General features: G+C 50.6%; 1 protein-coding gene across 3 annotated transcripts in view; it reads left to right on the plus strand.

The window, feature by feature from the left end:
* CACNA2D2 (calcium voltage-gated channel auxiliary subunit alpha2delta 2) overlaps positions 1–22,684 on the plus strand; it is a gene marked incomplete at its 5' end in the record, with an annotated part of 126,317 nt that overhangs the window by 79,396 nt on the left and 24,237 nt on the right. For all 3 annotated transcript variants that reach the window (XM_080934001.1, XM_080934002.1, XM_080934003.1), the window contains one exon: positions 16,780–16,839. In XM_080934001.1, the coding sequence (XP_080790127.1) occupies positions 16,780–16,839 (60 nt within the window). The remainder of the gene's footprint in view (positions 1–16,779; positions 16,840–22,684) is intronic.

Here is a 22,684-nt window from a genome sequence, read left to right on the forward strand (position 1 = left end):
ATCCTGGTGCAAACTGAGACCTGCGGAGCACAAAGGAGGGTCCATTGTGGAACCAGGTAAGGGGGGTGGGGCAGAAGCTCAGCCTTTCCCTGTCCCACTTCTGGGCCCTGGTAACCCCTAAATGGAAGACACTAGGGAATGGGGAGGGGTTCCCAGCCACCCTCAAGCGGAGACCGTGCCAGGCATTTCTGATTGACCATGTGTCCCTGGGAACACACAGTCTCTCCTCTGTATAAAACTCCACCTTGACATCCTTCCATTAAATAGGGCATGTTCAGAAGAGAAAATTGCTACTATTTTCCCCTCTTACTTCACTGTCATCAAAAATTGATCCCATATTGCATCCTTATTTCAAAGAACGAGCTAAAAAAATAAAATAAAAATTCCCACTCCTCAGAGCAGCAGCTGCACCAAGCTTTCCACCCCCACCCCAAAAACAGAAAGAAAGGAAAGCAAACGTGACCCATTGCAGAAGGGTTCCTGCTGGCCTGGCTGAGAACGTCCTGACTTTGGGAGGCGCATGACCTAGCCTCTCGGAGGGCTGGGCACTCAGCTGTGTTGGCAGAGGGGGTTTCGATCCGGTGAAATGTGGTGGAGAATGGGGAAACGGGGGAGGTTAATTTGGATCTAAATGGAGCGATTCGTTATCTCAATAAGAAGCATCTCGTTTTCCAGGGAGACGGCTGCGCCTGCCAGATGCTGGCCTGCCTGTCTAGTCAGGGTGGTGGCTCGGCACAGGGCCCTACAGTCGGTCCAACCTCACCTCACCGCCTCTGCTGCCTGGCTGGTGGAGGAAAGACGCTTTAATTGGGCCTATTGCTCAGTTTGTTTGGCAGCATGTTGAGTGGTTTTTTTTTTTTTCATATACAACACGAGTCATAAAGACTGGGCAAAAAGGACAAGATAAGACATAGAGGCCAGGATCAGGCAGGCCCCTGAGCAGACAGTCTGTGACTTGAAAGGTAAAAGAGACCCAGGGTTTTGTATTTTAACCAGAGGACATTTAGGTCAGTTCTCCTGGGAGCCTCGTCTAACTTGTCCAGGGGTCAGGGGCTCACAGGATGGTGAGGAGGTGGAATGGAGACAAGTGGAAGCCCCTTTCCCATACTACGAGTTCTGTGAGGTTGGGGCCAAATCCCACTTAACCTTTTTGTGTCTCTAGCACCCAACACACACCACAAATAGTAGAAAGAAGAGGAGCCCTCACGGTCACCTTTTCGTTTATCCCTCATAGTGTTTGCTGCAACGAGATAACACAAAACGACACGATTGGAGGCTAGGACGAAGGCCAGGAGGGAGGACAAGCGGTGGACAGATTGAGGTCGCACAGGAGAAGGGGACCCCTGGGTGGAAACCAAGCAGGCCCTAGCCAGAAAAACCCACCTGGCTGGGCCTCAGTAGCAAGGGCTGAGACCTGCGTGTCTAGAAGTCAGCTCTCAGTAACCCCTTCCTTCACCTCTGCCTCCCAGCACCTTAGAAACAAATGTTCCTGTGTGCACACTGCCTCTTTCTTCGACTGGAAGCCTATCACCCCCAGAATGGCAAAGCTGATGGTCACAACGTAAGGATGAAACCCCTCACTCACTCTCAACTAGCCACCAACCCAGCATCTCCTTGTATCTCTCAGTGGAGAGCCAAGAGACCATAGTCACCCCCCTTTCCTATGGAGGTGGCCTTGGAAATAAGGTAGCAACGTAGGGCGCCAGAGTATTGGAAAAGACATTACCCTTGAGTGGTCTGGGCAAAGCAGTGGACTCTGAGTGAGGTGTCCTGGAGGCCTCCACATGGGCTGAGGCTGAGTTAACATGGAGGGCTCCTAGCTCCGTGGGTTCAAGAAGCAAAGCAGACTCTAAGAATGAGCGTGTTCCAAGCCTTACCGCTCCCCCTTTGCCTTGGTTTCTTCTTAAGTGTGGTGAGGATGCGGACAGCATTTTCTCTAAGCCCCTTACAGATGTGCGTGGATGACCTATGCTGCCCAAGCCAGCCCGTGACTCCGCTGTGTTCCTCTAGTGGAGAGGTTCTTGTCTATCAAGACAGAGCTGCTGGGGGATCGGGGGTTAAGAGCATTCCTTGCTCTTCTAGACCTGAGTTCAATTCTCAGTCACATGACCTCTAACAATTGTCTGTAACTCCAGTTTCAGGAAATCTGAGGCTCTCTCTGGCTGCAGTGGGACCTATACCATGACATAGATGCCGTCAAAAGCAGACACAGAAAATAAAAACGTAAAAAAGGCAGAGCCATTGCAGCTGCTTCCAAAGGGTCAATGATCAACAAATAAACTATAGCAGTGCCCTCCGTCCCAGTCCCTTGTGCCACAAGGGTCCCAAGCTGTGCCTATCAACAAAGCACTATTGGAAGAGGTCTTCTGGCTGACCGTGGGCAGAACACAAAGCTTTATGTACCTTCTTTAGAGCGCAACCCCCCACCCGTTTTTTATAAAGACGTGGTCTCCGTATATAGCTCTGGCTGTCCTAGAACTCACTATGTAGACCAGGTTGGCCTTAAACTCATAGAGATCCTCCTGCCTTTGTCTCCCAAGTGCTGGGGTTAAAGACATGTGCCTCCACACTGGCCTTCAGGGTGCTCTTGCCACCTCCAGTCTTGGTCTCTCTTGGAAAAGAGCTTGGGCCACCAAGATCTCCTGCCCCTTGCTTGGGTCTGTTCCCAGATCCACAGTGTTTCCCTATTCATCTTTCTGACCCATGGCCAGCTGAAGATCCCCTTCTTCCTCTGAGGATCCTGAGAGTATCTCTTGAGCTAATCAGTGGATGGGATGGAGGATGTACCCACACAGCCCCTGGGAGAACCCCTGCTCTGTTCACAGTGAGCTATGACTGAAAACTGAGTGCTTCTGAGCCTCAGCTTCATCTTACAATGGGAATGAGGATGGATCTGCTTTTGGGGGGTTAGTGAGCACTGAGATCCAGTGATGTCACCACTTGTTGTAGCACACAGTGCTGGTGCTGAGTCCCATAGATTTCCTTCCAGGTACAGGCTTTCCTGAGGCCACTCCCAACCCCACAGATCTTTCACTATGAACTCCAAGTGCAGGGATTACCTGCATGGTTTCTTGTCAATACAATCAAAAGTAGATAGTTCTGTCTTCCCATTTTACAGGGAAGGAAAGCCGAGGCTTGAAAAGCTAAAATCTCTCGGTTAGGATGGATGTGAGTGCAGTGTGGGGCTTTCTCCTGGAGGATCTTTCTCACACAAAGTCTAACCCAAAGGGCTGAGAAAGCAAAGGCTGAGCCAGCCTGGATTTGGGAGTCTCTTCCTTAGACATGGTGTAGTGGGGAACTGACTCCCCAACCCTCGTCCCAGTGGGTAGGGGAGCTGAATTCTGAATGGGAGTGGAAAGGGTATGCATGCCCTAAATATGTACTGCACAGGGGCCACCCCACCCTCTCCAGCTGGTACCAAGGCTATGTGCTGGTTGCTAGGCATCTGTAGGGCCCAGGTGGGCTCTACCTGTCATGGAGCGGCCACGCAGCGTGAGGTAGGCACGAGGCCCAGGCGAGAGCAAGGCCGCCTCCGCCTGCCCGCCCTCCTCTCACTTGGCAGCAGCACACAGAAGCCATTAGCGCCTGGCAGTCCGTGTCCCACAGCTCTGACAAACGCCTTAAATGTTGTCGCCACGGCTCCAGCTGTCCCGCCGGCCGCCTTTACTCCTCATAATAACCAAGTGTCGAGGCTGATTGCAGCAGCGGGGCGCAGCCAGTATTCAGAGCAGCTTTTACTCGGGGCGTTTCCACCTGGCAACCAGGCTGTGCCCACCCTGCCTTCCACCTCCAGGCCTTTGTCTGGTTGTCACTTTTGCCAAGGCTCTCAACATGACCCCTGGGGCAGCTGGTGCCCAGCCTTATGTCCAGGGTAGTCCCCATGTTGCTGCCACCAAAGCTAGTGGGCAGTCTCAGGCATCCACTCAAAGCCACATCCTGGGGGGAAATATATGGCTTCAATTCCCCCTCTTCCAGATGACCTCTGTGGGGAGCCCTGACTTCACCTTGGTCCAGCTTCATCCCTTAGTCTTGCTGCCAGGGATTCAGAGAGGTCAGAGCCTGGTGCTGGTGTGGATAAAGGCATATTCTGGTTAGAACTCTGCCTTTCCGTCGCTGTGTAGTCTTGGAAAAGTGACTCACACTCTCTGAGTCTTGGTCCCCTTGTCTGTAGAATGAGGATACTGACTGGGGTTCATAGAGCTGAGAGGAAGGATTGGGCAGAGTGAGACGTGGTGTGAAGAACTCTGTGGAAGAGGCGTGGCCACGAGGCTTAGCACCCTGGGCCTAAATCCTTGGGAAGAACAAAGAAAGATCTAGCTAAGCTGCTCACCCTGACCTGCCCCATGTATCTCTACTCCACACCTCTGTTCCTTCGGGGCTCCCATGTGGAACCCCCTCCCCTTGGGTTTCATCTGCTGCCCTCCTTCCCAAAGCCACCCTGGCTTAGACTAATCTCATCCCCCTCCCCCCCGGAGCTACTGGGGATGCTCAGCGTTTCTCCTCATCAGCTCCTTTTACCCTCAGTCCTGAATCAAATTTACAGAAGCCCCGTTTTAGAGGCGAGGTAATCCAGATTCGGCAGTGTCCCCCATTCATGCTATGGGTGAGCATCCTGGCCACTTCTCTAAATGGAGCCCCAGGTTCTGTTGGAACCAGGGTGTAAACTCAGCCCCATTCTCTCCAGAGCTTCTACCTGAGTGGGTGATCACTTGACCTGAGCTGTCATCTTGGGTGCTTCCTTCCCAGGGCACACCATATAAGCATAATATTCAGGCCCAGTTTGGGTTGAGGATGAGGTCTCTGGTCACTGGATCATTGGGGTCAGTAGCAGTAGTGCTGCCCACCAGGAGACTTGAAGTCATAGAAAGAGCAGTTACAGAGTTGTAGTGGTGGCCATGACAGAGGTGACACAGGCAGTAAACATGGTAATGGCGACGATGGTTGTAGAGCTGATGGTGGTGGGTGACAACGGTGACAGACAGGGATGAAGTTAGTGATGACGATGGTGGTGGTGATGGGAAAGATACCAATAAGGATGCTGTAATAAGAAATGGTGGTGGCAGTGACAAAGGTAACTTGGACCGTGAACATGGTGATGGTGGTGGTTGGTGGTAACGGGGAGCAACTGTGAAGATGGTAGTGATCCTGGGGAGGTGGCAGGGCTCCCTGGGGAGAGTACCAAGTAGCTTTGACCCATTGGAGGGTTGTGCTCCAGATGAAAGCAGAACACGGTGGGGCTTGCCTGGTCCTCTTTTTCTTTTAACCTCCCGGGAGCACAGCCTTGTGGGTAATGAGATGCAAATTGACAGAAAAGACAATGAGCCAGCCTGCGCCCGGCCGGTGGGGCAGCCTTTAGAGTCAGACTGATTGCCTTCGTGCCAATTTGCATGGCATTAGCTGTACACTTCTCTTCCAATAGGCTCGTGCACTTTATCAGAGGTCACCTGTATGGTTACAGTCTAGGAGAGGCAGTGATCCCAGACCACAGGACCAGTGCAGGGTCACCCTGACCCTAACCTAAACAGGGCTCCAGTATGTGGTTCCAAAGGGTCTGGGGTTCTGGGGAAATGCAGTGAATTAAGGAACTTCATGGTCAGCCAAAGGGAGATCTCACAAGGGCTAGATCTAGAGGGCTTGCTTTGGCCAATACTATATGTCCATCTAAGCAAGAGGCACAGAAAGGTGGCAGAGGCCAGAGGTAGGAGAGAAAACTGGCCCTGGCCTAGCATGCCTCAGTATAAAGCCAGGTTCTGTCCCTCTGTGGCATGGTGGCTGGCAATCCTTCCAGGCCTTGGCTCTTCCAGTGTGTTGTGGAGCCAGTAGGGCCCAACTTCATGGCCTTCACATTAAAAATGATGGCTACCCAGCAAAGCCTTCATTGTGGGGTGCTTAGCAAAAGTGGCCTAGGTCCATAATCACATGTTGCAGCTCTCTGAACACAATGCCACTCACCGTCACTGTCACTCAAGGCCCTGCCTGCTGGCTGCTTGGATTGTAAACCCTGAAGGACCTAGGTACAGTGGGTGTCAGGTTGATATCTAACCCAACCCTATTGTCCACTTGCGAGGCTTCGTGTCTCTATCCAGGGTGCTGAAAGTTAGCTCTGAACCAGCCTTGGGTCTCTGCAGCCCTTGTTCTCTGAGCCTGCAGTCTTCTGGTCCAGCATAGGCCCTGACTTAATGCCATGCCTCTTCCCTTCTGCCCTCTGCCCTCTGCCTTCTTGCCCTCTGCCCTCAGCCCAGCCAGAGCCCCCTTAGGCACATCCCAATGCCTGTCCAGCCCCGCCTCCCTCTTCACTGTCCCACTCCCTCTCCTGAGGTTGGGCCTAATCAGAGCTAATCAGAAAATTATGAGCTGCCTGATTACTGATTAGATTTCTAATGTTAATAGAGTTGAGAAGGGCCTGCTCAGGCTATGTTTTAGGGGAAAGTATAAAAATAACATCATGAGAAGAGAACACGGTGGCTGGGTGAGGGCTTTGGTTGGGGTTGGTGCCCCAGGCTCGGCTTTCCACAGCACAAGGTCTGCCTGGCACCCTAATCCTGCCAGTGAGTTTTCAAACCCAGGCAGTTCTTACTGTAAGAGTCTTCTGGCCAGTTCTGTGTTCAGTCCAGTTGGGAGAAGTTAGGCGAAATGTAATGAAAAACTTAGTGGTGATGAGCTACACCACAGCAGGGCCATGCTCTCTGGCTTACACATGCCTAGCACAGGCCAAACATACAGGGAGTGCTCAGCAAACATTTAGTGACAAGAGAGCAAAGAGCCACATTATGGCCTTTCCTCAGGAGCCACCACCATTCCCCATTCAACCCGCCCAGTGGTCTCTCAGTCACTTCCTTGAGTCACAGTGAGTGTTAGAGACATTGGAGTAGTCACTGGAGGATGTTAGGGTTATGTCTGGAGAACGTCGTGGTCCTGGACCAAGGCATGGGGTATCTGCTTCCCAGGGATTCCATGTTCCCCCAAGGACTGAACTCCTGAACTGATGAGGTATGTGTGACACCCACACTCAGCTTCAGATTCCAACAGACTCCAGAGGCTCTCCTTCCTGTTCCATCACTGGCTATACAGCAGCAAGTAACCCTGTCATGTCTGAGTGGGGTTGCATTCCAGAGAGACAGGATCAGCAATCCTGTAGGCAGGGTGCCAGGTGACACTGTGCTTAGACTCAGCCTCTCACCCTGGCCACACCTTCCCTTCTGTGTCATCTTGGATCAGTGCCACTGTGACTTGGTCTCTGCTATCTTTGTTTCAGAGAAACCCAGAGCCTCTGAGTCAACAGCCCCCTTAGGGAACCTCCCAATCCACCTCTGACCCCACTAACCACCATAGAAGCCTGAGGTCACTCACTACTTTTGGATGAGCTGGCCCATGCCTAGAATGGAGACTTCATAGATCCATGAATAAAGTTCCTGCCCAGAGGATAACATCTGGGATAGAATCAGACACAGAATGCAGTAATATAAGTCTGAAAGGATCTGGAGCCTAGCCTAGCAGAGAACTAGGCTTGCTGAAGGGCATTAGTAAATACTTATTCTAAAAGAAATACAAAGGGCAATCCAGGCTCAGGGACCAACAAAACAAGAGTGTAGAACCTAAGAAGGAGAGTTGTGTTCAAAGTCACCACAGGGAGTGACAAGGTTAAGACAGCCCTATGAACTCTTGCTCTTCGGCCTTGCTCTTCTCTTCCCCTTCCCTTCCCCCCTCCCTCCACGTGCTCATGGCCGGTCTCTACTCCTCTATTCCTCTCTCTCTCTCTCTCTCTCTCTCTGCTTCTACCACCCTCTTAACTCTCCCATGACCTGAATAAACTCTATTCTGTACTATTAAAAAAAAAAAGACAGCCCTATGAAAAATAGCAACAGAGCCAGGTTTCTATTTGGCCAGGTGGATCTGTGACTTCTGGGACAGGCTGGTCTACAACATGAGTCCCAGGACAGCCAGGACTATACAGGAAAATCCTCTATTGGGAAAAAAGGTGGTAACAGGATCTAAATATGATGACACATATTTGCCCATAATTTCAACTCAGGGGACAGAGAAAGAAAGATTGCCTGGTTTACATGCTGAATTCAGCTAGCCAGGGCCACATAGCAAGACACTATCTCAGAGACTACAAATTAATTAATTTTTTTTAAAAAAATGCAACAGGAAGGAAGCATGATCAGAGTATTCAGAAAACACTGGTACAGACATAGGAGCCAACATGGTGACCTAGGCCTGTAGAAATGGATGTATTTATGCCAGACACTTTGGGTATAGGGGTCTAAGGTTGAGTTTGGGGGGTTCTGGAAGTCTGATCAAGGGGAAAGGGGTCATCATGGGGATAGCCATCGTAAGGGAGGTTACAGCTTGGTAGGTTTGGATGGTGACATTCTTCTGGGTCCCTGCTGTGGTAACACCAGGTTAGAGATCAGGCCAGGGTGTTGGGGGTAATAGGCAACTCTCAGAGAAGGTGGTATCCTAGAGAGGGGCAGACCATTGACACAAGGTATAGAAGTTGGGTTAAGCCAAGGTGTGGGTCAAGTGCACTGAGGAGTAGGAGGAAACAGTCATCAGAGTGAAGGGAAAGGGAAAGCCAGGCCCTGGGGATTGTGTCCAAAATGAAACCATGTCTTGTCTTCTGTCTAGACCATGTCCCCACAGCTTTGAAGGGTTTCCATTATATAGGTGAAAAACTGAGAACAGAGAAGTGACAGCAATTGCTGAGCCTCAGGAATGCATGCCTCCAGAAAGGGGGCCAGGGGAGCACACACACAGGCCTGCATTGTCTGTCTCAAAATGTAGCCTGATGAGAGGGCAAAATGTACCAGTGTGCCCTGTGAGCAACTCAGATAATGCCATGCTTCCCTGATACCCCTCCCTGATGCTGTCCGTGTGGCTTTGTAAAGGCAGAGAGAAGTGTGGATAAATATACTGTGTCAGGACTCAAAGGAAGCAAATCTGCTTAAATTCTTGGACCATCCCCTGCTCACCATGGACTGATTCACCCGTAGAGATATACAAGTTTCATGCTAGGGCTCAGGCAGGGCAGGGAGGGTGGGATACAAAGTTAGGGCTTCCCATTCATTGGCACCCTCAGGGGGTTAGGCAGAGCTAGACATCATCTTGGACTGAGCCCCTTCAGTCTTGGGGTACACAAAACACAACCTCAGTACTGCTAGATGGGAAGCACATATCCACAGCAAGGATTCAAAGTCAGAAGTTGGTACCCAAACTCCAACCTAAGGCTGTTTATTGGATGTACTGATTTATCTCTGACCAGGCACCCCATAAGCAGGGTTAGGAGTTGGGGTTAGGGTTAAGGTTGGACTAGGATTAGGAGTTAGGGATAAGGTTGGGTTAGGATTAGGAATTAGGGTTAGGGTTAAGGTTAGGGTACCTAGAGGTAATGCAATGGCCAGGTGGGTCAAAAGACCTACAAGGCACCACACACAACATACATCACACACACACACACACACACACACACACACACACACACACACACAGGAGAGAGAGAGAGACAGAGACAGAGACAGAGACAGAGAGACCAACCCTATATGGCTACCTAGGTCTGTCTACACCCAGCCCTCCTAAGGCAGCCCATTGCCAGAGTGGATCTCTACAGAGGGTCCACTTTCCCCTGGGGCCTGGAACCTGCTTTGGAAACACAAGCTGATCTCAACAATATGTGCTAAGCCGAAGAGTTCCCTTTCCTCATGTAGATCTATTTGGCTGCCATCCAGTGATACAACCCACTCTTTCTGTGCGGACTGGAGTTCCAGCTAAAGCTAAAGCAATCAAACCAGTGGAACTGATGGCCACCTGTGGGTACGCTTGCCTCCTCCGCTCCCTTGGAAGAAGTGTCTTCAAGCTAATAACTTTTCTTAGTGTTAAAATGCACTCTGTTCCCCCCAACCCCTCCCCCGCTCTCTCTCCTCCCCTCTCTCTTTTTCTCACAACATACCTGTTACAGAACAGTGTAGTATTTTGCATGTGTGTCTTCCCTAGGAATCCCCGTCTTTAAAGACCCAGTGATTTTCTGGGGAAATTGTGTGTTCTGAAAGTCACACCTTGAGGACACCAGATAGGGCCATAGTCTTGCCCCCACCCCACCCCTATCTCCATTTCAGACCGCACTTTATGTCTTCCCTTTTGTTCTGGAAAATTGAAACATAGATTGTCTCTCCCAGATGGCTCGGAGAAGTTCAGGAATCAATAAACATGCTGATGTGCCCCACAGGGAACTTGGTGGTCTAGACCAGATGTAGAGAAGCAACTTCACACCTACAGAGAGAGAGACCACCACACTGATGAGTTTTTCTGTGTTACATGTGTTCTGACCTTTTTATAAGAAAACACATCTACTCTGCTATTTTATATATTTTTAGCAAGTCCTGTCATGTGTGCGTGGCCTGTAAGGGAAAAGGTCAGGAAGCCTGTCGCTGTCAACAACTGCAAAGCCCTTTCCTGTGGTACTAGCCATCCCCGGGGCTGTTTGCTGCCTGGCTGTTTTGGCTGCTGGAATTTGGGTGACAGGTTTAGGGTTTGTTTTCCAATGTTCTGGTGGCAATTTTACATTTATGTTGGAAGCTGATTTGGATGGATGAAGGGAGGGACTGATGTGTCCCCATTGCAGGACACGTAAGCCATGGATCTGGCTGGCCGGCTCAGCCCAAACGGGCACGTTTTTCCTCATCCTTTGGGATTCTATAAAGTAGAAGATTGGAACAAGACCTGTGTGTGCAAAGCTCTGAGCTCACTGCATGCCGCAGTAAGAAGTCTGAGCCAGTAAGGCACCAACAGTCCATATACTGGACACTGTCCATTTGTGCATGCCCAGTCTCAGGCCAAAAGAGGTACAGAGATGGGTCTGAGCTGGGGTTTCTTCTACTCCCTGATGGGATGCTTAGATGGACACACCACTGCCTGTTCAGGGCCAAGGTGGCAGGGAAGAGAAATATGCAGTGCCGGGACCCCCAACTCAGCCTTCACCTCTGCTCCTATTGTCAGCCCTGGGTCTCCAACTCCCTCCGTGCTGAGCTGCATCTTGCTTCGTTATTATGCAGATATTTTAATTATGCAGATATGTTTTTAGACAGTTTTAAATATGTATATTATTTACTCATTAGACCATAACAGCTCTGGAAATTGGAAATCTGTATTTAGTATCTAGCCGTGCACAATATGGATCTAATGTGGGGGCCTCGGGGAAGGAGACAACAGGAGAAGGCTGGGCTAGGCGAGGCTACTTGGTGGGGCTGCTGGGCATGCCCTCATCAGGATGGGACCCAGTGACACCAGGATTAGCTGGTAAACTCTGGACATTTCTGAGGGACCACTCCACTTGTACGAAGGAACCAATTAGGAAACAGCAGGTAAAGTTAGCCAACCAGGTCCACCTGGCCTGAGCAGCCCCTGCCCTGGGGGGCTTATTGTCCATCCCTCCTGGGCTATGGCATTAGGTAAACATGAAGATGCCTCATCCACTGCTCCCTGACGGGGGCGGGGGGTGTCCTGTGTCGGTGACACTCATACTTTGCCTCGGTCCCTTGGCTACAAAAGAATCCCAACTTAGGCACCCCGAAATCCTCCATCTGGCATATAAACTGCATTAGCCTGTGAAGTCTTGGCCTAAGTGGGTGCTGGGCATGTCTAATGCTAGCTAGGCTGAGCCTGTAAACACTCTGACAGCCTCCTGTGGATCCTCAAAGCATCCACTCTGCAGCACCAGGGACTTACTGGCCCTGGGCTCTACCTCAGGGCTGTTCTCTCCATCACAGGTTCCACCTGGCTTATTCTACCCACTCCTGGACCCCAGAGCTCAACATCCTGTTCATCACAAGTTCAGGGCCTGTCACTCTAAGCCTCTCATATCTTCTTGGAAGCAGCAGTAGCTATAACTAACTAAAACCCAAAACTCTCTTAAACCTTTCCCTCTGGGCTACACAACTGAACGAGTCCAGTTTGATGGGAGGTAGCTTCCAGGGCCTTCTGCCACCAGCTCGGGGTTGAGGGGCTCTGGGTGAAAGAGGATATAAAAGGCAAGGAGCAGGGTGCTATGGAAGAGCGCAGGTTTTTTAAGAGGGTGGCCCACCTAAGGGCTTTTGCCCCCCCACCACACCCAAGTCCAGCCCAGTCCAGGATGCAGGAACTCTGACCCTCCAAGTGTTGTCCACGGCCTGGGTCACTTATCTCACACCATCGTCTGTCTCAGTCCCCCTAAGCTAAAGATGTTTAACTTACTGAAATTTGAAGGTACCAGTGGCCCACTGCTCCCCAGGAGAGTATTGTCCCCAGTCCAGCGCACAGCCCAACCCCTGCTTTCTTGCCTTTTCTTGTAAGATTGGCTCCCAGAGCTGAGGGAAATTGATTGTTAAGTGAAACTCTCTGATAATTGCTTCTGAAATGCCTGCTGTTATCGCGATGGACTTGGCTGTGGGCGGCCCTCCCCAGAATCCCACTGTGGTTCTCTCCAATGCTGACCATGGTGGGGACACCACAGGCCAGGCAAGGCACCATCAGTAACTTCACAGGAGCTGCATGCCCCCTAGGTACCCCTTACCCTGCAGGGTGTGGTAAGGAAAAGAAGTCCCAAGAGGCCAAACCACATACCTGGGATCACAGCCCTGATTGGTCTATACAGGTCCAGAGATAATCTGGCCTTGGTTTAATAATGTTTACTATGCACCCACTATATGCTAGGATTTGAGTTACCCTAAATTTAATAGCAATCAGGCACTTCCTCTCCCTGAGCTCAGAGATCAAGATGACAGGCACAAGGTTCCCTGGGTGTCATAAGGAAACAACACCTTCTGGTGCCCGGAAGGAGTAGGGATTTGTCATGGTGAGGGGGTGAATCAGGTTACAGGAATCTAATCAGAAGTGCATGGAGGGGGAGCAACAGGACCCTGGTAGCAGGAGGACTAAGGGCTGCTCCAAGTGAACAACCCATAGTCTGAAATAGGGTGTCACCCTCATGGGACTGTCACTCAGGACCCAGGCTAAGAACAGAATGTATCTCCTATACACAGCAGACACCACTGGGACAGGACCAAACTGAGGCTCCAGCTTGACCCAGAGTAGGCTGCCTGCCCCTGGCCCATCCCAAGGTCACAAGTCTTGGTGAAGGGGGAGGACCCTTGACTACCCCAAAGCAGGCCTGACTTCTGTGGGCTTTGTAAAGACTGAGGTCAAAGGCAGAGGGTGCTGTGCTTATAGCTCCGCATGCACACAAGAATGTGCCCTGCCTGGTAGTCAGCGGGAAGCCCACAGGCTGGGCAAGGACTAAAGGAAACTTCCAGAGAAGGTGGCTAATCAGACAGAGGAGCAGAGAAGAGAGGAAAGCCCTGAAGTGGACAAGAGCCTGCAAGAAAAACCCCAATGGACAGGCTGTCTTTGAGACCTGCTAGGGTTGGAGAAATAGAGCTACCGAGAGCCTACTCACCCTCTGTGTGGATCAGTTACTACCTGCTGTTCACAGAAAGATCTGGAGGGCCAGAGAGGTGAAACCACTGATGAGGAAACCATGTTGAATTCAGGCCAGGGCTTCAGGGGTGGTCCCTCTAACCCTCACCCCTTTGCTCTCAGGTCTGATGGGACCTTGAGCAGCAGGGGCCTGCCTACTTCACCTTATCCCACTGCCTGGCCTGGCCCTCCCTTCCCACACCACTAGACCTGCCTATTTAGCAGTTTCCACACGTCCAGCGCCCGGGGATGGACTGATTGATCTGTAACACCGAAAAAATAATAATGGCTTGATCGTTACTGAGGATTAAAAGTAATCCTTCTGCTGTGGCTATTGCAACTCTGTTATTCACGAGTCAGCGGGCTGACCCAGGCCTTTGAGCCCAGGGGACTCTGTGAGCTTAAGGAGACCAAGGACTGAACCTTCCCTCCCGGGTGCTCGCTTACCTTGCCTGCTAGGTTATAAAGCAGGAGGGTCCCCGTATTCTTGGAACCCATGAATCCTAGGGTCAAAGCTGAATGCTGAGAGTGTGAAAGGATGAGCACATGAGTGTGCACACCACACACCCATTCACTGGTCACAAGTAGAAGCAGATTTCTTTGAGCAGTGGTTCAGTTTGGGGTCTACAGCCCCATTTACGCCCCAACTCTTCTTTACTAAGAAGCCTTAACCTGTTTCCCACATTGACTTAGATGTGGCACTTATGAAAGGCAGTGGCCTCTACAGAGCCCCCAATTAACCTCAAGTCCCACCCTGAGGTACATCTGGGGTCCCAGGGAAGATAGGTCCAGTAGATAAGAGAAGGAGAAATGCACTGGTTGCTGAGGCTCCTGCACTAAGGTGTACCTTCAGTGGCTACCTCCCTGGATTTTGTGGATCTTTTAGCCCAAGTATTGAGCTTTACACATAGTGTATGTAGTATGATGCCCACTTTTTAAAAAAGACATATTTATTTTATATGAGTGCTGTGTAGCTGTCTTCAGACACACCAGAAGAGGCATTGGATCCCATTACAGATGGTTGTGAGCCACCATGTGGTTGCTGGGAATTGAACTCAGGACCTCTGGAAGAGCAGTCAGCGCTCTTAACCGCTGAGCCATCTCTCCAGTCCAACCCACTTAAAATGTCACACACACCTTCACAGAAAGGTACTGCAGGATTATGAATTTAGAAGTCTCATTCGTTCTAGGGATTCAAGCCAAAAGGAGGATTCAGGATTTGGGGGGGGGGGGAGGCAGGAGTTGACAAAGCCTCAGAACTATTGCAGGTGAAGGGTGTGGGGGCTAGTGACATTCACATGATCAGATCTACACTCTGAGATAAGGCTCCAGGTCTTGAGTGTGAAGTGAATTCAGAAAGACTCGTGAGGACCACGTGAGTAGGGCAGTGGATAGTAGCTATTTGAGGGATGACAATATGGAAGGCAGGCAGCAGAAGTTTCAGGAGAAGGTTTGTACCAGGGCTGAGGAGATGGCTTAGTGGATAAACACCACACAAGGGTAAGGAACAGTGTTCTATTCCCAGAACCCACATAGAAGCTGGGTAGGTGTGGCAGCCTGCCTGTACTCCCAGCACTCAGGAGGTGATCCTGGGATCCCTAGACAAGCTGGATAGCAAGACCCATCCTATCAACAAGCCCTGTGTTCAGCAATGACCCTGCCTTACTAAAGTCACATGCATGCACATATGTTTCATGTACATACACACCCATGTAACAAAGAGAGAGCCTGTTACAGGAGAACACATGGTAACTCGGGTAGACTGAAGATTATCTCAAGGAAGTGAGCCTCTCTTAGGGTTTATTAGACCCTCTTCTCTGGGACCTACATGCAGGCCTGGTGGGCAGGGATGAGATGTCCTGAATACCCAAGACACTGGGGTCTTCTGATTCAAGTCAGAAACCTAGAGTCAGGACATGGGATGGTTGGGGCCGAAAGGAGGAACACTAGGTATAGGGAGCCCAATGAAGAGACCCCCACGGGCTAAGCAAGGTGTATGTGATAATAGGGGATGGGCTAGGGCTCCAGATTAACCCACACTCACTGTGCATCCTAAGCAAGTTGCTCATTTGTCCCAAGCCTGGGACATCCTTGTCTAAGAGTTGGCAGTATTAGCACCACATAATGGGCAATGATGGGTCCATATGTGTCACTGGCCAGAGCAAGGGCTTGGTATGCCGTGTCTGTCCCACAAGCTGGACTCCAGTTCCCAGGGGTGGTTATCACTGCACTTCAAGACATCACTGAATTCTGTTCTCCGAGAAGGTTTCACCCTTGGAGCCTCAACCCTTCCTGGAGCACAGAATCCGTGGGAGTTGCATGTTTCAGCCCAGAGAGTGGCCAGGTCCAAGGACCTTCACCATAAACCTTTGTGATGTGCCCAGTACCAGTAGTAACGAGCCTCAGCTACTCCTGCCCTGGTGATGGCCCTGGTTATATAGTACATTACCCCTCCCCACTGTAAGAAGCAGGACTGGCTGGGTCTGTCGTATCCTCACATCTCCGAAGAGTCTGTCACTAAGTTCACTTAGTGACAGGTACAGTATGGGCAAGTCCAGAGCTATGCTTTCAGAGTGCTCTGCCCTCAGGACTAGGCTTCATTGTCAAAGGCCACTGAAAGTAGCATTAGGGGCTGGAGTGATGACTCAGCAGTTAAGAGCACTGACTGCTCTTCCAGAGGTCCTGAGTTCAATTCCCAGCAACCACATGGTGGCTCACAACCATCTGTAATATGATCTGATGCCCTCTTCTAGTGTGTCTGAAGACAGCGACAGTGTACTTAGATATAATAAATAAATTAATTTTTTTTTAAAAGTAGCATTGAAGGTTAGGAAAGGCTCCTCTGGGTGGAGACCTGGGAGCCTGTGGGAGGGGCCTCGGGAAGCCAGGGAGAGCACAGTGAGTCTGAGCATGGAAGGGGACTGAAGACATGTCCTGCTAAGTCTGTTCAAGGCACAGCTGCATGATGAAACACTCAATAACTTAGAGGTTCACCAGCCCTGGGAGGGAGGACAGACAGTGGCTTGGCCAGGAGGGATTTATGCCGCCTTCTGGAAGGACTGCAGAGTCGATGCTGAGGGTCCTGTAGAGAAACCTCTTGGACTGTCAGGCAGGCAGGTCTGCTGTCTCCCATGGGGACCCAGTTGTATTTGGTGAGGTGACCCTCCTACAAGCTGAGTACCATCTAGGATTTTTGAGGCTCGGATGACAGGAGGGAGGTCCTGGGCCGGCCTGGTCCTGGGGAAAACAAGGGCATGGAGAAGGGTTTGGGGTGGATATGGAGCAGTCGGTCTGTCTCAGTCTCTGACTTCCATGTGCTCTGTCCCTCAGAGACTGGCTGATGCTGCAGAGAATTTCCAGAAAGCTCACCGTTGGCAAGACAACATCAAGGTAAGGGCCACAGCGTGTGTCGGACTAACAAGATGGCTCAGGGGATAAAGGTGCTTGCCTCTACCCAGGACATACTTGGTAGGAGGAAAGGACCCACTCCTACATGTGGCCCTCTGATCTCCATACATGTACTGTGTGCCAAGTGTGCATACAGGCACGCACAATAAACAAGCAAATGTAATTAAAAAAAAAAAAAAAGAACATATCCCACCCTCCAAGCACCCAAGCATGTCACATTAGCTAGGATGTTGTTCAGAGGAGCCAGTGTGTGGACACTCTGGAGGGGCTCTGATGGAGTACAGAATCCTTTACCAAACCCTCAGGGGAGGAAAAAAAGCCACCTCTCCCTCAGTGTTGGGAATGCAATGTAGATATAAGCCCAGAGTAGTCTTGGGGTGGCTCATGAGTAGAAAAACTTTACTAAAATGGCCATTTCCCAAGAAGATCCCATGAGTCTTAGAGAGTCCCAGGGTCTTAGGTGCCTCTTGACACCAGGACTCATCTGAGATGTTAATGTCCTGACCTAAAAGAGGCCCTAGAAGAGACACAGAGGGAGGCACCAGGCGCTGCCCCCCGGGATCCAGGGACTAATAAATAGGATGGAGGTGAGACATACCTTGCCTCCTTCTGGCTCTCAGCCAAGCTGGTCTAAATCCATGTGCCCCAGAAAGCCAGTGAGGTTGTTAGCTCCACTTGCTGAGGTCGCCTATTGGCAGCAGAGATTTACAGCCGCTGTCAGTTCCCACGCGTTCATATCCGTGACCCAGCCCCCTGAACCTGCTCCTGGTACTCGGCTCCCCGGACTCCCCTCCCTGTCTTTGTCTTGCCTTCACGGTAGCTCCCTTCACCACAGGTTAAGTATGAGGAACTCACAAGGCACGTGGTGTGGGGAACAGCAGCTAATTGGTTTCTCTGTCCTCTGTTTCACTCTCTCACAGAAACCAGCATCTTGAGCATGCTGGACAAGCCCTCTATGAATGAACTATACCCCTAGCCCAAGATGGTATTTTCAATGAACAAATAAAAGAGTTAGTGACTTCTGCCCTCTAAACCAAGTTGACTCCCTAGGACTAGGAGAAACCCTTTTCTTACCCCCACTCTATTACAGTCCCTCCTCAGCCATGCCTACAGTGATAGCGCTCAGGAAATGGAAGCAGGAAGCCAGCCTCAGTGACATAGCAAGTTCAAGGCCAGCCTGGACTACATGAGACCCTTGTCTCAAAAATGGGGATGGTTGGGTAGAGAGATGCTTCAGTGGGTAAAGGCATTTGCAACCTCTGTGATGCCAAGAACCCACATTAAAGTATAAAGGGAGAGCTGAGTCCACATGGATGACCAGTGGCCTCTACACCTGCCTCACGGCACGAGTACTACACACACACAAACATAGAAACACACATGTTTAAAAAAAAAAAAAGAAACACATATGTACAAACAAATACACATACACACAAACACAGAAACGTACACATGCACAGAAACACATATGTACACATAAACGCAAGTACATATACACAAACAGAAACATACACACAAACACAAATACATACACATAAACATACACGCACACACGTGCGTGCACTCTTATAGAGCTCTGGCTACTCTTCCAGAGGATCCAGGTTCAATTCTCAGATCATGGCAGCTCACAACTGTCTCTAACTCCAGTCCTAGAAGAGCCAGCGCCCTCTTCTGGCCTCTGTGGGCATCAGGCATGCATGTGGTACCCGGACACATGTGCAGGCAAAACACTCATATATTTGAAAGTAAAAAGTAAAAAGAGATGGGGCTTGGAGAGATGGTTCAGAACACTGACTGCTCCTCCAGAGGTCCTGAATTCAATTCCCAGCCACCACATGTTGGCTCACAACCAGATCTTTAATGAGATCTGGTGCCCTCTTCTGACCTGTAGGCACACATGCAGGCAGAGTGCTATATAAATAATAAATATTAAAAAGTAAAAAGAGAGAAAGAAAGAAGTCGGGGAGTGCACACCTCAAATCCCAGTTCTCGGGCGACAGAGGCAGGCAGATCTCTGAGTTAGAGGCCAGACTTGTCTACGGAGCAAGTTCCAAGACAGCCAGTGCTAAACAGAGAAACCCTATCTCGAGAAACAGAGAGAGAGAAAAAGGTAGATAGGTACATAACAGACAGACAGAGAGTTAGACAGGTAGGTAGAGAAGCTGACAGGTAGGTAGATGTAGACAGGGGCTCTCACTTAGACCACGCTGCCACACCCAGACAACTCCACTTCACAGCTCCCCTGCCCCACCCGCTGCACTCAGACCCCCATCTGCCCACCCTGTATCCTCTGTAACCTTGTTTCTCATCTCGTCCTCTCATGCTCCGCCACCCCGAGCGCCTCTCCCCAGGCCCCTTCCTGTGTCTGAGCCTCGGTTTCTCCCGCTCTCAGCCTGGAATCCCCTCACTCCTCCTCACATGCTCACCTTTAGCTATTATCTCATCTCAGACAGTAATTCTCTCTATCCTCTGAGTATCAGAGACCCTCAACTTCGCCTCAGTTTCCTCGTTTTTCCCTCTGACCATCTGCTTTTTTTTCTCCCATGAGCAGGCCTGTTGAGCAAGGAAGGAGTTGAAAATAAATGCAGGCTCTGCCCTCCCTTTGGTTTTCTTTCTCTCTCAGTCCAAGCCCCAGAGAAGGAGACAGGAAAAAACAAAACAACCACAAAAAAAAAAAAACAAAACAAAACAAAACAAAAAAAAAAAACATGTTTCCCAGTGCAGTCCTGCCAGGATCCCATCCCACTTATTCTGGGCCAGGGTGGGCACTGGGGATGCTTGAGAGCTTAGGGGGGCCCAAGGGAACTGAGAGATGCTGTTCAAGGACCCCCTTGTATATTACTGAATCACAGCTTTACGGGGTACAAGCAGGGACTCTTTTCCCCCATTGGCTAGCTGATGTTGGTGCTACCTATCAGCTTAGCACGGCCTATAAGGGGTGCTCCCCAGGCTGCATGGGTGCCAAGCCAGTGATCTATGGAACATCTCTGTCCATGCCTGCCTTGCTTGTAACTGCCCTAGGCTGAAGCAGAAATGGGCTCCCACCCTCCTGCTTAACCTGAGCTGCTACAGTTGTGGCTGTAGCCACAGGCTGCACTGGCCACAGAGAGAACAGGACCTTATTTGCCCAATACCCTCGTCCCGTGCTGATCAGCCTGTCAGTGCACATGCCTGAGATCCCCAGGAGTAGGGCCTGTGGTCACCTGTTTCTTCCAGTCTGCAAGGTCGCTGCTGTTCCCATGAAGATCCGCGGCTGCTGTGACTGCCAGGCTGGAAGGCATTAGTGCTAATGGTGACCCATTAGCCCACCTGCCAGCCAGCACTGCTAGGGAGAGCTGGCAGGGGCAGGCCATGACAGGCCTTGCAGCAACCATGGCTGGGGAAAGGATGTGGTTTGTCTCTTGCCAGCATAAAACCCACCCTGAAATCCAGTGACCTTGAGAAGGTGAACAATGAGTCACACTCCTCCTCCCCACGCTCAGGAGAGACAACTGACCCAAGCTCAAGTCCCTTCCCAGGCCCAGCCTTCTCAAAGGAACACTCTTGTCCCCTAATTCATAAGACAAAAAGCCCAGGATTCCCTTCCCCAGCCCCAGCCTGTTCCCCCCATTTCTCACAGCACCTCCTTTTGCACCTCTACCATAGATATACCCAGGCAAATGTCTGCCTCACTCGTGACTCCTTCAGATCAGGAACAGTAAGACCTGTGTCAGTGCCATCTATCATCTGACTTTGTGCCCAGTCCTGTGCTGTGGTGGCAAACAAGAATGCTCTTCTTACTTCTGAGTGGAGGACATGTTATCCAGAAGTTGTGGACACAGAGTACTGGGCTCATGGGACTAGACAGGAATTCACTGCATGGTTAGTAAGGTGTGTATCACCCAATGTGGACAGTACAGAGCAGGGAACAGATAATTGTGCTATACTTGTATCTACACACACATACATACCTATAACACCAGCCAGGGACTTAGGGAATCTTTGAGAGTCCACAGGACCAGAGCTGAGATACCATCAAGGGGTCAATAAATAGTAGGGGGAAGGGAATAAAATACTCTCTAATTCTAGGCCATGACTGTACTCATTTGATCCTAGTGGGATCAGGGAACCAGTAGCCACAGCCTAGACTTGGAAATACTAGAGAGACCATGGCCCTGATTTACAGGCAGCACCTCCTCTGGCTCTACACAGACGGGCAGCAGGTGGTCTGGTACCCATAACACTTAACGGTAGATGAAGATTGGCCACCTGCTGGACTATGCCTGGTGCCAACATCACACTGAGCCAACATTGTTTGCCACCTAAGCTGCCACCAGGGAGGATCTGGGCCAGGGCATGGGTTAGGGAGAGAGGGGAGAGAAGACAAACCCTTAGTCTCAACCTACAATAGGAGGCCTTGGAGTCTGGTGGAGGTACTGGCCCTTCCTGTCTAATGGGGAAGGTAACCCTAGCTACAAAATTTAGAGGGAGACCTGTGAAGCCAGGACTAAGGCCTGAAGAGCCAGCTGGACAAGACAGGTGGCCCCCCTGGCCCAAGGGTCCAACCCAGCCATAGGGCTCACCACCTGTCTCTGTAAAGCCAGCAACAGACGGCTCTCAGAAAAAAAATCCTTTTTGGTCAAGCTGAGCTGGCAGTAAGTCTTGGAAGGAAGACCACACGACCTCACCGTGGTGGCTGAGTGGCTGCCTGGAACTCTGCACAGGGGGGCTGGTGGGCAGGTGACAGTCATGTCTGGGCAGCCTTGGCAGCTGCCTTGCAAAGCACCAAATGACAGCCCTCCATCCCACGCACCCTGGACTCTTCCTCATTCTGCTGCTCCACAGTTTCAAACATGCTTCACGTCCTCGCAGGCTAGTCTCCTACTAAGGAGCCAATGTGCCACGCATTCCCATACATATTGAGTCCTGTCCCTCACCAGACAGTTATGTATACAGGTTCCTGGTGGGGTCATGTGTGGGAATTAGGGAAGCCATTTACCCACCTTCTGCCAAGCTTGAGCAAAAAAAAAAAAAAAAAAAAAACCTGAAAGGAGGGAACGAGGGAACAGATAAAGTCATCAGGACATGCTTCCAACACTGATGTCACCTATGTGGTATCATCCAAGGGTCCTTTCCACACTCAGCCCCTCATGTGGGGTTGGTCTCCAGCTCTGATGTTCTCTGTCCTCTTTTTAAAGATTTATTTACTTATTATATATAAGTATACACGGTCTCTGTCTTCAGACACACCAGAAGAGGGCATCAGATCCCATTACAGATGGTTGTGAATCACCATGTGGTTGCTGAGAATTGAACTCAGGACCTCTGGAAGAGCAATCAGTGCTCTTAACCTCTGAGCCATCTCTCCAGCCCCTCTGCCCTCTTTCTGGTTCTAAATTTTTTTGGTGGGTGATGGATTCCAGGATATTTGAGGATGTGTGATCTTACCTTGTCAAGAACATGGGGGTGGATCCTGAAAATCCTCATGGGCCTACTGGGGCAAATCTATCTGGCTGGTGCTTTCGTTTTGTGTTTTTAGTTTTTCATTTCACCTTGAGACAAGGTCTCACTGTGTAGCTCTGGCTATCTCAAAACTCACTATGTAGACCCGGATGGCCGGCCTCAAATTCACAGAGAGCCATCTGCCTCTGCCTCCCAAGTGCAGGGGACTAAAGGACCACCACACCCAGCTTACTCAGTCTGGGTTTACTCTCTGATAGACGCTCATCAAAACTTGAATCACAGACCCTTCTTCAAGGTTCCTGGGTTCCTGTGCTCGCTCACTAGATAGTCTACCTCCTTGTTTAATTCAGGACATGAGTCAACATTGTGGTGCTGCCCAGGTAAA

This window comes from Micromys minutus, assembly GCF_963924665.1.
Source record: "Micromys minutus genome assembly, chromosome: 21".
In the NCBI taxonomy this organism is placed as follows: domain Eukaryota; kingdom Metazoa; phylum Chordata; class Mammalia; order Rodentia; family Muridae; genus Micromys; species Micromys minutus.